At 37.3% G+C, this 17229-nt stretch overlaps 1 protein-coding gene across 4 annotated transcripts in view; it reads right to left on the bottom strand.

The window, feature by feature from the left end:
• VPS13A (vacuolar protein sorting 13 homolog A) overlaps positions 1–8273 on the bottom strand; it is a 250011-nt gene extending 241738 nt beyond the window's left edge. For 2 of the 4 annotated variants that reach the window (XR_014020362.1, XM_081278759.1), the window contains exon 1: positions 8010–8272. Coding sequence is in view for 3 of the 4 variants with exons in the window: in XM_081278759.1 (XP_081134885.1) it covers positions 8010–8109 (100 nt within the window). In the remaining variant the exon portion in view is untranslated. Of the gene's footprint in view, positions 1–8009 lie in introns of all 4 variants that reach the window. The other 2 variants (XM_081278758.1, XM_081278757.1) reach the window with 2 other exon arrangements.
• Between the last annotated feature and the right edge of the window lie 8956 nt (positions 8274–17229).

Genomic DNA, 17229 nt, shown 5'->3' with positions numbered 1-17229 from the left:
AAGATATTCTAACACAAATCAAAAAAGGCCAGCGCAGCTATACTAATAACAGGAATATTACATGATAGCAAAGGGGACAAATCTCCAAGAAGACAAAACATTCTTTAAAGTACATGAACCTAACAACAGAGTCAAAATACATAACACAAAACTGACAGAATTACAAGTAGAGATAGATAAACCCACTATTATAGTTAAAGACTTCAATAGCTAGTATCAGTCAAGGATGGATTCGGCATACAGAAAATCAGTTTAAGGACACAGTTGAACTAGATAGTACTATCAACTGAACTGACATTTATAGAACACTTTGTTCAAAAACAGAATACACATTCTTCTAAAACTCAAATGAAATATTCAAAATGACAGACTATATTCAGATCCTTAAAGTATGTTATAACAAATAAAAAAAGAAGAGACGTTACTTAGAACTTAATGAAATTAAACTAGAAAACAATAAATGGAAGAAAACTGAAAAATCCCAAAATATTTCAAAATCCTAGTTCTGAATAACACCTAATTCAAATAAGTCATAAAAGAAATTTTAAAATATTTTGTGTCAAATGAAAATGCAACTTATCAAAAATTGTGGGGTTCAACAAAAGAAGAGCTCAGAAGGAAATTTATCACAATTATATATATTTTCAAAAATAATCTAAGCTTTCACCTTAGCAATCTATAATAGAATAAAATCCAATGTAAGCAAAACAAAAATTAAAGTAGAAATCAATGAAATTACAATAAGGAAAAAAATCAATAAAATCAAAAATAGGTTCCTTGAAAACATCAATAAAATTGATGACATTCCAACCAAATTAACTAAGGAAGAAAGAAAAAAAAATTTACTAACATCAGAAATGGAAAAAGAGATCACTACTGATCCCATGGATTTTAAAAGCATAATAAAAGAGTATTATAAACATGCTCACAAATTTTGTAACATAGATGAAATGTAGCAATTCCTTCAGAGATACACTGTACAAAACTCATACAAAGAAAAGTTACCTGAATAGACATGTCTGTTTAAAAAAAAATGAATAACTGAATAATTCAATTATTCAAAGTCTTTCAAACTGAAAGTACCAGACCAAGATAGTTTCAATGATGTTCTACCAAACATTTAAGGAAAAAATACTAATCCCTTATAATCTCTTCCAGAAAACACAAGCAGAGGGAACACTTCCTAATTCATTCTATGAGGCCAGAATTATCCCAATACCAAAACCAGATAAAGATATTTGGGAAAACACAAACTAATAGTGACAGAAAGCAGATCAGTGGCTGATCAGTGGACAAGAAAGATGAGAAAGGAAAGGGGGCTTAAAAGAAAGGATGACAAAGTGACACAACTTTGGAACATGACACATATGTTCATTATCTTAATTGTGATGATGTATTCCAATTGCATACACATGCCAACACTTACCAAATTGTAGACTTTAAAAAGTGCATTTGAAAAAAATAGTATGTGTTTTACTATGTCAATTATACCTCAAATACCTGTTTAACATATATGTAGCAGGATCTAGATAGTGGATAGGTATGTAAATGGACATAGGCTAAGAAAATCCGATAACATGGATTCATACTTGAATACTTTTCATAAAAGTTCTATGAAAGAACTTAGAACATGGTAAAAATAAATAAGTAAATAAAAATTTTAAAACGATTATTTAAGGGCTGGGGATGCAGCTCAGTGGTAAAGTGCTTGCCTCACATGCACAAGGTCCTGAGTTTGGTCCCCAAAACTGGAAAAATAAAAATAGTAACAATAATAATACGAATAATAATAAGAAGAAGAATTAGATAAGAATTAGAATTGGTAATTACCCCTGGACTGCAAGAACCATTTGTCTGGTTCTCTAGTATATTCCTATTTCAGAATAATGACCTCTTAAAAACAGGAAAAAGGTCCTGACTGAATCTTCATTTTTTCCTATATAGTCCCTAGCAGAATGGAGGTATACGGTAAATGGCTACTGTACTGTACCCAAAGAGAAAACTGGGGATTAACATTTCAAAAACAGGATATGCACACCAGTTAAAGAGCAATAACTGTTACATAAAGAGGTCAGGCATAACAACAAAAAAAATTATAGTTGTCCAAGTAGTGTAAATTTGGAGGAAAAAAAGAAGAGAAGAAAGACTAAATTAAGAAAAGGCTATGAAATTCAGGTTTTTCTGTGCTGAAAGTAATAATTATTACACAAGACACTTTAACTGCCTTTTTGAATTTCTAACACTTTTGCCTTAAATGTTCCCTTAAAAAGTAACCCAAAGAAAGACCCAAACTAATAAAATTAGAAATTAAAAAGGACATCTTCACACATTTCTGAAATCCAGAGCATCATTAGGGGCTACTTTGAAAACTTATATTCCAAAAATTTAAAAATATGGACAAATTTCTGGATACATACAACTTATCAAAATTTAATCAAGAAAATAAAACCCAAACCAACCAATAAAAAGCAATGAAATTAAAGCAGTAATGAAGTCTCCCAACAAAGAAATGAAGTCTCCCAACTTAAAACCAGATGGATTCTCACCTGAATTCTAACACATTTAAAGAACTAATGTCAGTGTTCCTCAAAGTATTCCATGAAAGTGAAAAGGAGGGAATACTCCCCAAATCATCCTATGAAGCCAGTATCACCCCGATACCAAAATCAGGAAAGGACACAACAAGGAAAGAAAACTACACACCAGTATCCCTGATGAACACAGATGCAAAAATCCTTAATAAAATGTTAGCAAGTTATATTCAACATATTAAGAAGACTATACTTCAATTTTGCTTTAATTCCAGGATTGACAGGATGATTTAACATAAACAAATCAATAAATATAACTTACCACATAAGTAGAATTAAGAACAAAAATCATGTTGTCATCTCAGTAGATTCAGGAAGAGCCTTTAACAAAATCCAGCATCCATTCATGCTAAAAATACCAAAGAAATTAAGAACAGAAGGAACCTACCTCAACATCATAAAGGCTATATGTGACAAACCCAAAGCCAACATCACATTGAATAGAGAAAAACTGAAAGCATTTCCTCTAAAATCAGGAACAAGACAGGATGTCCTTGACATGTTCCTATACTTAGAAGATGGGGGGGGGGGGGGACGGACAACAACAAAAAAAACTCTATCAGGAGACTTCTAGAGCTGATAAACACATTCAGCAAAGTAGTAGGATACAAAACCAATATACAAAACCCAACAGCTTTTCCATATACCAATGGTGAATCTACTGAAAAAGAAATCAATAAAACAATTCCATTCACAATAGTCTTATTATTTTTTAATAATAATAATAAGATACCCAGGAATAAATCTATAGTAATAAAAACAGCAAGGAATTGGCATAAAAACAGACATGAAGAACAATAGAAGACAAAAAATTCCACAGACACCTGATCTTTGACAAAGGTGCCAAAAACATATTTGGGGAAAAGACAGCCTTTTAACAAATGGTGCTGGGAAAAATGTTTACCCATATATATATATATATATATATATATATATATATATATATATATATATATATATAAAGAAACAAAATCCCTATCTCTCACCCTGCACAAGTCAACTTAAAATGGATCAAAGACCTAGGATTTAGACCAGAAATTCTATAAATGCTAGAAGAAAACACAGAGTCAACACTCTTAATATACAGGTGCAGGCACTGCCTTCCTCAATAAGACTCTTAAAGTTTAGTAAATAAAACCAAGAATTAACAAATGAATGGCATCAAATTAAAACAAACAACAAAAAACTGCACAGCAAAGGAAACTATTAAGATCATGGAGAGCCTACAGAATAGGAGAAAAATCCTTGCCAGTTCTTCTGACAGAATATCTGAAATATATAAAGAACTCAAAAACTTAACACCAAAAAACAAATAATCTAATCAATAAATGGGCAAATTAACACATTTCATCTCATTCCAATTAGAATGGCAATCATCAACAACATAAGTAATAAAAAATGCTGAAGTGGATATGGTGAAAAAGGTATATTTAAACACTGTTAAACACTTAGTTGCAAATTAATAAAACAACTGAAAATCAATAAGGAGGTTCCTCAAAAGATGAGGAATAGAACCACCGTATGACCCAGCTATTGCACTTCTTGGTATGCACCCTATAGTGATACATGCATAACATTGCACAAGAACCATTTATGGAACCAGCCTAGGTGTTCATCAGAAGATAATGGATAAAGAAAATGTGACACACATACACAATGGAGTTTCACTCAGGCATAAAGAAGAATAAAATTGTCATTTGCAGGAAATGAACAAAACTGAACGATATCAAAGTGACAGTAGCCACTAGACTCAGAAAGTCAAGAGTCATATGTATTCCCTCATATGTGGAAGACAGAAAAAGGAAGAGAATCTCATGAAAATAGAAGGGAGAGCAGTAGAATAAAGGCTGGGGATTAGGGAAAGGGAGAGGAGAAAAGAAAAATATAAAGGAAAGAAATAGACCAAATTATGCTATGTGCAGATTAAATATATCCCAAAGAAGCCATTTATGTATAAATCCCCCCAAAAAATATTTTTAAAAAGAAGAGGGCACTGCTTAAATGTTATAACTGCAAATACAAAGGAGTGCAATAATATAGGCAAAATATTCATATAAAAAATACCAGTGCTTTTGAGGATGTAGTGAAATTAAATCCTGATATTATATTGATGAGATTGCAAATAATACAGAAACTTCAAAAAGCAATTTCATGTAGTATTAATGCTTTGCTATTGTTGTTATTATGATGAAATATCTCAGGCTGAACACTCACTAAAAAAGAAGGGAGACGGGAAGGGAGGGGAGAAGGAGGAAGAGGAGGAGGAGGAGGAGGAGGAGGAGAGGAGGAGGAAGAGGAGGAGGAGGAGGAGGAGAAGAGGAGGAGGAGGAGGAGGAGGAGTATAATTAGCCCACAATCTTAGAGGCTGAAATTCAAAAAAGCACAGTGCTATGGTGAGGGTCCCCCTGGCTAGTAGTAGTAGTAGTAGTAGTATAATTAGCCCACAATCTTAGAGGCTGAAATTCAAAAAAGCACAGTGCTATGGTGAGGGTCCCTCTGGCTACATCATCTTGTGGTGGATGGACTCACAATGGCAGGAACACATGCAAGAAAGAGATCACACAGGGAGACAGGAAGCAAAAGTGAGGAACAAGTATCGACTTCCCACTAGGCCCTAGCTCTAAAAGATCCCAGAACCTCTTAACATCACCACACTGGGGACCAAGCTTCCAACACCTTTGGGGGATACATTCATACTATATCCAAATCATAGTGTGGGGTTTTTTTATTTGTTCTTTTTAGATATATATGACAGTAGAGTATATTTTAACATACCATACATACATGGAATATAACTTATTCTAATTTGAATCCCATTCTTGAGGTTGTACATGATATGGAGTTTCACGTTCATATGTAAACATAGGCAAGTTATGTTCAATTCATTCTACTGTCTTTCCTGTTCTCATCCTCCTTTGTCTAATCCAATGAACTTCTATCTTCTTTCCCCCTCTATTATGTGTTAGCATCCACATATTGGAGAGAAAATTTGGCCTTTGGTTTTTGGGAGACTGGCAAATGCCATCATTTCATTCTTCTTTATGCCTGAAATATGTAGTTTCTCATAAAGTTACCATATGACCACACAATCCTACTCTCTTAGGTATTTACTCAAGAGAAACAACAATTTATGTCTACACAAAAACCTGTAAATGAATGTTACTGCAGTTTTACTCATAACTGCCAAAATAGGAATATACTTCAACTGTCAAAAATATAAATATTTATAGTTCATTTAGAGAATAAACAACATTCACAAGTACAGGAATGAAATACTTATGTATACAACACATGGATGACTCTCAAATGCATTTTGTGTAAAAAAGTGAAATCAAGAAGTCAGACTCAAAAGACTACAAATCCTGTAATTCCATTTATATGACACTCTGAAAAAGGCAAAATGATAGAGATAGAAATAGATCAGCAATTGCTAGGAGGTTGGGAGTGGTCAACTACAAAGGAGCAGCAGAATGAATTTGGGGGGGCTTGATGGAACTTTTCTAGATGATGCTTCTTACCATTCATCAAGAGAGACTTGTACACAAGTGTTTTAAATAAATAAATTTATTGATAAATCACACTACACAAAACTTCTCATCAACTGCAGAAACACTGTTTCCCTACAGATAAAAGTACACCTTAATGCCAGGTGCAGTGCTGTGATCCCAGAGGCTTGGGAGGCTGAGGAAGGAGAATCCAGAGTTCAAAGCCAGCCTCAGCAAAAGCGAAGTGCTAAGCAACTCAGTGCTAAACAACCCTGTCTCTAAATAAAATACAACAACAACAAAAATAGGGCTGGGGATGTGGCTCAGTGGTTGAGTGACCCTGAGTTCAATTCCTGTACCCCTGCAAAAAAGTACACCTTAAGTGTTTTCTAAGGCTTCTTTCTGAGGCACAATGAGGAGTCAGGTTTCATTACTTTCGCTTTGCAACTGAGAAGTAGCACAAATCAAACAATCTACAAGTTTCTGGTACTCATCAGAGAGGCTATGCTTACATTTAAGTCCTTGATTTTTGTAGTCCACTCCATCACGGTATTAGATGACATCAGTAGTTACAGAGGTTTTTAAAAAGTCAAACTAAATTACTTGTTTATATTATTCCATAAACAAGAAGACTCAAACAAGTATTTTAGAAGGCTGGAAGTGCACGTATGTCTGAGAACAAAGTACTTTTAAAACAATATACTATTCACACACAAATAATTAGCCTTAACTTTGGCCTCAGAAATTCAATTCAAAAAAGGAATCTAATTTCTAATACATTTTTAAAATAAGAAAGGGTATAACACAGAACAGATGGAAGAACTAAAAATGAGGCTCTAGATAAGGTACAGCACCACAGTAGAGACACACAAAATAAAGCTTCAGTCCTTCACCATACAGTGCAGATGCATGCATGTTCTTTCCTAACTTCTGTAGGTCTGACATGATGCCCAGACCATTTAGGTTTTGTTGTTTGTGTTTTTTAAGTCAGTAATTCACTGCCAATGCCACATTCTTCTTGGTCAAGCTATCACTGAACACACAAGAACGACCTAAAGAGTTATTCTGACTTAGCACTTTCATCTCTTTTTTGCATTACTGGGAACTGAATCCAGTGGTTCATACATGACAGGCGAGCACCCTACCGTTGAGCCACACGCGTCTGTAACCCCAGCTGCTGGGGAAGTTGAGGCAGGAGTATCCCAAGTTCAGCCTCAGCAACTTAGCAAGGCCCTAAGCAACTTAGCGAGACACTATCTCAAAAGAAAAAAAAAAAAAAAAAAAACAATAAAATGGGCTAGGGATATAGCTCAGTGGTTAAGCGCCCCTGAGTTTAATACTCGGTACAAAAAACAAATTTTTGTTGTTGTTCTATTCAGGACTTTCCTGTTAGTTACCAGCCCGGAGCCCAGGCTGGTAGAAGGAAAACCCAGGCGTTGAGCCAAACAAGCGAGGCTGGGAGAGGAAGTAGGAGGGCGTACTCGGTCACAGCGCCTTGCCTTCACGTGCGAAGCAGCGTGCAACATTCCCGTGGGCTCTCTAGAGCCTTCGTCATAACCCAAGGGGAAAATGACAGTGATGAGACCAAACTCAGAAGCATGTCGTGGCTTTCCCTGGCCAAACGCGCTGGACAAGGGCACAAAAAATGGGCGCCTCCCCCGGAACCTGAACCCATGGAGCCCACTACCAGTGCCCTCAGCTCCAAAAACTGGCAGTCTTTCACCCTGCACTCATGACCCTCCCCCAAAAGTAACTCACGAGCTGAGGCCCGGGAACCGCCGCCCTCTTTACGTAACTTGAACGGCTAGGCGGACGGCGACAGGTGGCAGCGCAGGGCTAGCCAAAAGCCCGAGGCCCCAAGAAGGTACCACCCGGCGCAGGCAGCGAGGGCCCGGGAGGCAAGCGAGACGGATGTCGGCGGCGGCCTCGTTACCTTTCCAGATGCCCAAAGAGAGCTGGGACGTGTCCAGGTTCACCACATAGTCCCCCAAGAACCGGTTCAACACGTCCACGACCACCGACTCGAATACCATCTTCCTCGGCTGCGCAAGGCACAGCGGCCGCCCTCTTCTCCCAGTGCCCCGCCCTCGAGACCGCCCAGTTCACCGGCTCCGGGACCGCTCCGAATGCAGCGCCTCTGCCGCCAGCCTGATGCTCAGCCCCAGCGCGAGCCCGGCAAGGGCGAAGGCGGCCGCTCTCACCACGCTTGCGCAGCTCGGGCTTGTGGGTGGGGGCGGGGCGTGGTGTCGATCTGAGCGCGCCTCTCCAAGCAGAAGGGCGGCTGCGCGGCCGCCAGTCCGGCGCGTGCCCCATTGGGGCCAAACCCGGCTGGTCTTCCCTGGGCCCCGCCTCCTCCGCATTGCCTAGCAACAGAACAAATGCTTGGTCTACAAGACTTTTCCTACCCCTTCCGGACCTGCAGTCCCGGAAGCGGACCTGCCACTCCGGCTGGACCCAGCACCGCGCTTCTCACTGCCAGGCAGGAACGCCCCTTCCCAGTCTGAGGAAATGATAGACTCCCCACCCGCCGCCATTTGAGCTGAAGGAGCTGCCCCTAAGTAAAGCGTGGGCTAAAATCCAGCCCCTTCTCTGTTAGGCAAAGGTTTCCCAAGGAGGTAGGTCAGGGAGCAATAACCCCACTCATTACAGGTTGGGAGGGTTCGGCCAGCTAGGAATTTGGACGGTTGTACTATCCCTTCCTGTCCTCCATGCCCCGGCGAGAACGCGCCATCAGCCCTCGAGATATCTTAAGCTCCCTAGCTGCAAATGGGGGCTGGGTGTAGTGATCGAAAGTTAACTAGGGAATGGAATTCCACGCCCCCTTTCCTATAACTGCAATTAGAACAATTGGCACTTTTTAACCCCCTGTTGTTTTTGGAAGCCGCCTTTCATTCCAAAGAATGACAGGTTTCTCACAGATACAAAAAGTCAGCCAGTCCAGAAACTGCGGAGTCCCTCAAAGGAATACTGAGTGCTTCCTGGATACTCGCTGCACCACCTCCACACACCCGCAGCCACACATACATACCGCGCGCGCACGCACGCACGCGCGCACACACACACACACATCCTGAGAGCTTTGGGAAGTGACAGACTGTCGCGGAGGACTCAGACCCAGGAAACAAATTCAGGGTTGGCAGATAGAAGAAGATGCAAAATGCAGTTAGTATAGTAGATGTGTTTTATTTAGCGATGGCCACAGTCTACAGCTTCAGCTTCAGCCCCCATTTTTACCCCCATTAGCCCAGTTCACCCTAAGTCTTTCCCATAGGCCCTTTTTATATATGCAAATCAAAGAAGGCACACTGCCAACAGGTTACATGGGGGTGGAGGGGAGCAGGACTCATGCTCATAAGTTAATGTTTATGACCTTGAGTATAAAAGCTGAATCAGTGTTTCTGGCCTTGACTTACCATAACATAGTTGGTTTCTAGCCCTAGCTGCACATTAGAAACATAACAGCTTGCTGGAAGTCTCAGCAAGGTAACTTAACTACAGCCATTTTGGGGCCTAGCCCAACACTGACCTAAATTAAGTAAAAATTAGAGCTCTTTCAACCCCATTCCTGAGGTTTATAATAGCCCCAAAGGCCTGAGATCACAGGAGCACTAGATGTGAGATTTGGAGATGAGTGATCACCTTCTTACCTATTTCAGATATGAGTGTACCTTGAACTTCTCTGCATGTCAAATAACAATGACTTCTGTTACTTTCTGTATCATATTACTATTTTTTTTTTTTTTTGTAGTGCTGGGCATTGAACCCAGAGCTGTGTGCATGTGAGACAAGTACCCTATCAACTAAGCTATATCCCAGCCCCATATTACTAAATTTTGAGCATAGTCACCAGGGTTTCAAAACTAAAGGTTCAAGTTTTATCTTTGCAAGTAGAATGGCTGGCAAAAAAAAAAAAAAAAAAAAAAACAGTGTAAAATTTTATTTTACATGAATTGATTAATTATTTTTATACAATCTTATATTTGAAGGGCCTTTATAAGGTCTTTTTAAAGGTCTTAAAGATAATGAAGTGGAGATGTTAAGGATTTCTCCAAAGTCACACAGAACTGGAACCTGGCCTTTCTAACTGACCTCACTCAGTGGTGGAGGTCAGAAACACTGCATTGCTTCTCTTGCATTTGGCTTACATTAGAAATCTACTACAGGATGCTGGCCACTTCTGGCTTAGCCACTATAGGATGCTGGCCACTTCTGGCTAACCCTGCCTACTGCCACTAGAGCTTACAGACAAGTATACAAAGCAAGTGTATAGCACAAGTATAATGCACCTGCTGCCACTAGAGTTTGTGGACAAGTTATAGGATCAAGAATTCATATTGTGATGAATGATAAGGAAATTGTTGGAACTCTTATAGGATTAACTGTCAATATGGTGTTGTAAGATGTCACTGAGTTTGACATCAGAAGGAAAAAGGATTACTAAATCAGATAAGATTTTGCTTAATGGAAAGAATATAACAATGTTGGTTCCCAAAGGAGAGGGACCTGAAGGATGAATGATTTTCCTTGACTTATACTAGATTCCATTTTGTTTTATGATAGATTTTTTAAAATCTTGAGTATTTTTAAAATATATATTTTTTAAATCTTTTAATGTTTAGGTTCTCTAAGGATAATTTTTCCCATTAAAGGGAAATACTTTCACGTTATATTGTATGACCAAATTTCTAAATTAGTCATAATTATCTTGGAAAAAGAAGAAATTAATTCAGTTCCTTCTTTTTTGTAGTTGTAGATGGACAGAATGCCTTTATTTAATTTATTTTTATGTAGTGCTGAGGATCGAACCCAGTACCTCACACGTGCAAGGCAAGTGCTCTGCCACTGAGCTATATCCCCAGCCCTATGAGTTTGGTTTTTTGAAGACTAAAAGGTAAAGACTTTTTGGTTGGAAAAAAAAAACTACTTCAGAATATCTGTATAGAGAAACTAATAGAGGCGAAGATACTTAGCAAAGGATAAAGCCCTAATGAGGTATTTTGCTACTTTACTATTAGTAAGAAGCTAGATGAACAGTAGCCACAAAATTCCATTGTTATATCAACCATCATAAATTTAAAGTTGCAAGAACTTCCAGAATTTACTCCAAAAATGCATCTTTAAGTATCTCGACAACTTAATATTGGTTTTCTACAATCCAAGAAAAGGGAAAGGGTGCTGCTGAAAAATTAGAAGTACGAGCATTTAATTAATTGCTGAACGGCAATGAAAAAAAATCTACTGAAGAAAGTTTAGAAATGAATAAAATTCATATTGTAACTGAATCCTATTCTAATATTAGGTAGTAAATCATGAACAACACATTTCCCTGTTACTCAAACATATTATTTACATTCAGTCATGGTGTTGCCTAATCCTTCCAAGGAAGTTTGCAGGTAAAACTACATTTATGCTATAATGAAAAACACAGGTACGATAATTAAACCAAATTTCTATTGGACCTTGAAAAATAAGCCTAAGAACTACTAAGAAAAAAGTTCAAGTTTTAAATTTGGGAATATGTCTATGTAAATTGTTCTTCTTCCATATCATAATTAAAATGTTATATTTCGTTGTATCACCACATTGTATGATCAGATGGGAAAAGCCTGGGGGAGCACTCAAAGCACCCCAAACTACAATATCATCTAACTTCAATAAATTTCTAACTTTTGTAGGTAGGACTTGCTGTTTTATGTTTAGTTTCTGTCTATGAAATTGCATGCTGGTAGTGATCTTGAACCTTTTTTCTGCAACTCTTAATTCTTCTATCCACTAGTAAATCTTTGGGGTTCTGCTTGTCTTTATCATTAGTTTTATAGTAGCAGGCTAGATGGATTACAAAGCCATTGAAGAAGACCATGATCCTAAAAAGTATGCTGGAGAAAGATGACCATTAACTGACTTAGCCATACCGAGCCTTGGACTCTGTCTCAGTTAATGGCTTAAAAATTATAAATAATAAAAGTTGGACTGGGGTTGTAGCTCAGTGGTAGATCACTTGCCTTGCATGTGTGAGGCACTGGGTTCAAATCTCAGCACCACATAAAAATAAAGATATTGTATCCATCTATGACTAAGAAAAAATTTTTTAAAATAAATAAATAAATAAAAGTTACTTGGATATATGTGCTTCAGTCTTTAAATGGAGAAATGTATCAGAAGCATAGATGAGAGACAAGTAAGGTACTCAAGTAGTATAAGTGGAAATGTAAATTGACACAATCTAAAAGGCAATTTTTAAACATTTACAAACACACACACAGATGACTTTTGACTCAGCAATCCCACTTCTAGAGATTTGATCTAAAAAATTGTAAAAATCCCAAAAATTATCCCTCTAGAAATATTCACTAACGCTTTACTTATAACAAAAAACCCGTAAACAATTCAAATATCCATTAATAAGTAAACATAAGTAAAGACATTGTGTTACTAAGCAGGCATTAAGATGATAGGGAAGATGTAAACTAATATGGAAGGATGCCAGTATTATAAGAAACAAGATGCAGAATAGTATCACACCAACTGTATAAATTGTGGATGTGTTTTTAAGCATGCAAAGTATGTGTGTGTATATGTGTGTATATATATATATATATATATATATATACACACACACACACACATATATATACATAAAATACAGAAATCTAGAAGTAGACTCACCAAATATTAACAGTAGTTATTTCCACATGACAAGTTTTTTGTGAATGAACATTTTTCTCTATTCTTGAAGTTCTTTTTTTTTTTAACAGTGAGCATGTATTAATTTGTTCTAACCTGTGAAGAGGAATGTGTTTGAAATTTTATTATATTGTATGTTATTTTATAACTGGGAAAAGTATAAATGCATAAGGACAAATTGTTCTCCCTAGATTTATAGCCAAGATATGAAGAGGGATATGAACCTTTAAAAGTCTGCCAAAAGACACAAGCAGACATTTCCCACAGAGAGTGTACAGATGGCAAATAAGTACACGAAAATATGTTCAATGTTATTAGCCATTGGGGAAACAAAAATTAAAACCACAGTGAGATATCAGAATATCTTATTCTATTTAACCTGTCAGAATAGTTTAACAACAAATGCTGGTGAGGATAAGGAAAATTTGGATTAATCGTATATTAGAAATGTGAAATGATACACCCACTCTGGAAAAAAGGCAGTTTATACAAAAACTAAACATGTGCCTACCATATAAACCAGCAGTTGTACTCCTAGACATTTACCCCAAATAAATGAAAATATATGTTCACACAAAAACCTATACACGAAAGTATATATCCACTTTGTTCATAAATAGCCAAAGCTGGAAACAGCCCAATTTTTTTCAATGACTAAATGGTTATATTGTGGTTCCTCCATAATATGAAGTAATAGTAATAGAAAGAAATAAATTACCAATACATGCAACAAATTGCATGATCTCAGAGGAATTGTGTTGCATGAAGCTGTATTATCCCATTTATAAAACATTCTTAAAATGGGATTGGGATATAGCTAAGTGGAAGACTGCTTGTTTAGCATGCATAAAGCCCAGGTTTCAAACCCCAGCACTGAAAAAAAATCTTCAAATGGATAACAGATGACTGTTTGCCAAAGGTTAGGTATGAGTAGGGGGTACGTGTAGCTACAAATGGATAGAAGGTTAGGTATGAGCAGAAATGGTAGGTGTGGCTATAATTAAGTAGCAGGAAAGTATCTTGTGTTTATGGTACATTTCTGAATCTTGATTGCAATCGTGGTTATATTAAACTACACACACAGAGAAGTGCTTAAGACTCATGAAATCTGAATAAGCACTACAGATGGTACTGATGTCTCTATTTCCAGGTTTTGATGTTGTATTATAGTTATTTAAGATACTACTATTGGGGAAAACTGGGTAATGGTACATGCGATTTTCTTGTAATTATTTTTACAACTTCCTATGAATCTATAATTATTTTAAAATAATTCTTTAAAGTTCTGCTAATTTAAGGTCAACTAGGAGTTGCCTCAAAAAAAAAAAAAAAAACGAAATGAGCTTAAGAGATTCTATGTGATGTTTTTAACATTTCTGCATAGGGTCCTTGTTAAATTATTCAAGGAAAGGTATTTGAATGTAGTCCCTTATCAGAATTATTAAAATACCATTACTATGTGGTCTCCATTAAAATACTTGAAAAGGGAACATAAAATAAGGGATTTTAAGCACTTTCTTCTGCCTCTATCTGAAACAATTGGCCTCTTTTCAGTTAGAGAGCCCAAAATGCTCACATCCATCAATATTTGCTGATCTCAGATTTCTGGTTAGATGGTTGATTTTACAGGACTGACTGTTATTCAGGTTTGTGTCCAAAAAAAAAAAAAATGTCACCTAATCAGAGAGTTCTTCCCTGACCTGTCAGTCTTCAGCAGTCACACTTGGTCAAATTATTTTAGCAGCACCTGAATCTAGCTTGCATTTTCTCCAACACTTGCAGAAGCAGCATCATATCACCATCTCCAAAGGCATCAGAACCAATCTTATCATTTTCCATCCTCAGAACTCAGAAACAGAGGCCAATCAAACAGCATCCCACCTTGGAAATCTGAGTATCAGCTGGAGGGTTCCTCTGAGTGTCCAGCTCTGTCCCTTTGCTCACTCAACCCTTGAGTTAGGTATATCCTTGATATTTTGGAGGATGTCTTTCACCTTTTCATTATATAATTTTTTATCTAGTTAACAATTCTGTATACACCTATTGTTAAGAGAAGGAACATCAGTGCCAAAGGAGATGTTTGGCTGAGAGATGGGAACAATATCATCAAAGAGAGTAAATGCAAATTATGGATGAAGAGAGAAGCCAGTCAATAACAGCCAGTCTATAAATGGATAATGAGTCCAAGGGTCAGGCACTCAGATGATCAAGAACAGGTCAGGCAGTGAAGTATTAGGTGTGTCAAGTTGAAGGATGCAGAGAAATGCTGAGAGTCTGATCCTAATTGTCCTGTGGCACAAGACCAGCAGAGTTAAGTAGCTCTTCATGAGCTGAATCCCCTAATATCACCCTTGCTTGTTCAGACCAGCCCATCTTCCCTTTTGTCTAAATCATGTTCTTGATTTAGACAGAATGTGAAAGATCTCCCAGAAATGAACTCTGCTGATTTGGACTTTTAAATATTAACTACCATCTCAATTTCCTGCCTCTGTTCTCTTTCCTTCCTTTGTAAATCATTTACTGAACAGACCTTGTGAACCTGTGTATGTTGCCACTTTTGTTAAGCTGTCTCCCAGAGCCTGGGTCACTACTTCAAGGTACAGCTCTAAGGCCAGTCTCCATCACTCTGCCTTGCCTACCTTATGCAACCTTTTAGTGTAAGTAAACTGAAACATACAAATATGAAGCAATGACAAGGACAGGTGGGGAAACTACCAAATTTACAGAACAGCCAGCAGGCCATTATTGAGATTTGGGCAAGAAATAATTATGAATCTTGACAAGTCCATGTACATTAAATAAATAGAAAAGGCATAGATGTGATGGAGGTCACAAAGGTGGAATTAACCAGCCTTGGAGACTAATTAAGTGTGATGAATTAGGTAAATTAAGTCATTTAAAGATGGTATTATTCATAGTAACTGGAATGTAAAAATAAGGCATTGGTTTTATGGGAGATGATAAGGAGTTCAGGTTTTGATACATTACATGGAATTTCAAATCTAACAAAATATTCAGGATAAATTAGAATTAAAAATCCAGAAGGAAATGTTTAATAATAGTTAGAAATTAAGGAATGGGATTCCAGTGAGAGTCTAGGTCAAGAGATGAATACTTGAAAACTCCCTACACAGAAGTAATCATCAGTATACAATGAATGGATGACACTCTGGAGTAAAAAACTGTTGCAAGCAGTTTTTTACACATGTCTGTAATTCCAGCAATCTAGAATGCTGAGGAGGAGGATTACAAGTTTAAGACCAGCCACAGTAACTTAGCAAAGCCCTGTCCCAGGACTGGGGACATAACTCAGTGTGGTACAGCAACCCTGAGTTCAATTCCCACTACCAAAAATAAAAAATAAAAATAAGAGAAACCAGACACAGTGGTGCATACTTGTAATCCTCACAACTCAGGAGACTGAGATAGGAGGATCACAAGTTCAAAGACAGCCTCAGCAAAGGAGAAGTGCTAAGCAATTGTCTCTAAATAAAATACAAAATAGGGCTGAAGATGTGGCTCAGTGGTTGACTGCCCCTTTCAATACTGGTACCCCAAAAATAAAAAAGAATTCTAGAGAAAGAAAAGCAGAAACGTAAGAACTGAATGGTGAAGAAACTCTCCTTTTGAGAGGAGGCAAACAAACATGAGGAATCCTACAACATAAGCCAGCATACCTGGAATAACATAGAAATCCAAGAAGGATTTATAAGCGGAAGGGGGTAGTCAGCAATATCAAAATCAGAGAGATACCAAAAAGAAAAATTCTGAAAACTACAATGAATTTAGCTATTAGAGAATGCAAACAAGTTCATTTGATCCACCTGAAATGTTGCTATGGCTTGAATGAATTCATGTGTTGAAACTTAATCCCAAATTCATATGATAACAGAATTTGGAAGTAGGGTCTTTGGGAGGTAAGTAGGATTAGATGATATTATGTTCCCAGGCTGGCATTAGTGGTTCTGAAGAAGAGACCTGAGCTAGAACGCTGTGCTATCTTGCCACGTGATGCCCTCCCTGCCACATTGTTATGTGGCAGGAAGGCCCTCACCAGATGCTTGCCCATGCTGGTAGACTTTGTAGCCTCCAGAATCATGAGCCAAATAAACCTCCATTTATAAATTACCCAGTCTATAGTCTTCAGTTACAGCAACAGAAAATTAAGATACCTAACAAAAGTAATTTTAAGAGTCATAAAAAGAGAACAGTTTTTAATCACAAAAACAGGTACTAACAAATGTGAGACTCATCTTTATTAGTTGTGCATTTTCATCTAGAAAATCCAGTTCATATCCATACTTAACATAAACATACACAGCTTCTTCAATGTTAAGATAAATATTGTCAATGAAAGTTCAATAACACACTTTTTTGTATTTTTGCAGTATTTTAATTCTTTTTCTTGGAGGCAAGGATACTGGGGATTGAATTCAGGGGCACTCAACCACTGAGCCACATCCCCAGCC

This window comes from Spermophilus citellus (genome assembly GCF_964194105.1).
Source record: "Spermophilus citellus genome assembly, chromosome: 2".
In the NCBI taxonomy this organism is placed as follows: domain Eukaryota; kingdom Metazoa; phylum Chordata; class Mammalia; order Rodentia; family Sciuridae; genus Spermophilus; species Spermophilus citellus.
Note: the sequence above shows the minus strand (reverse complement) of the source record. Positions and strands in the feature narration are given on the sequence as shown.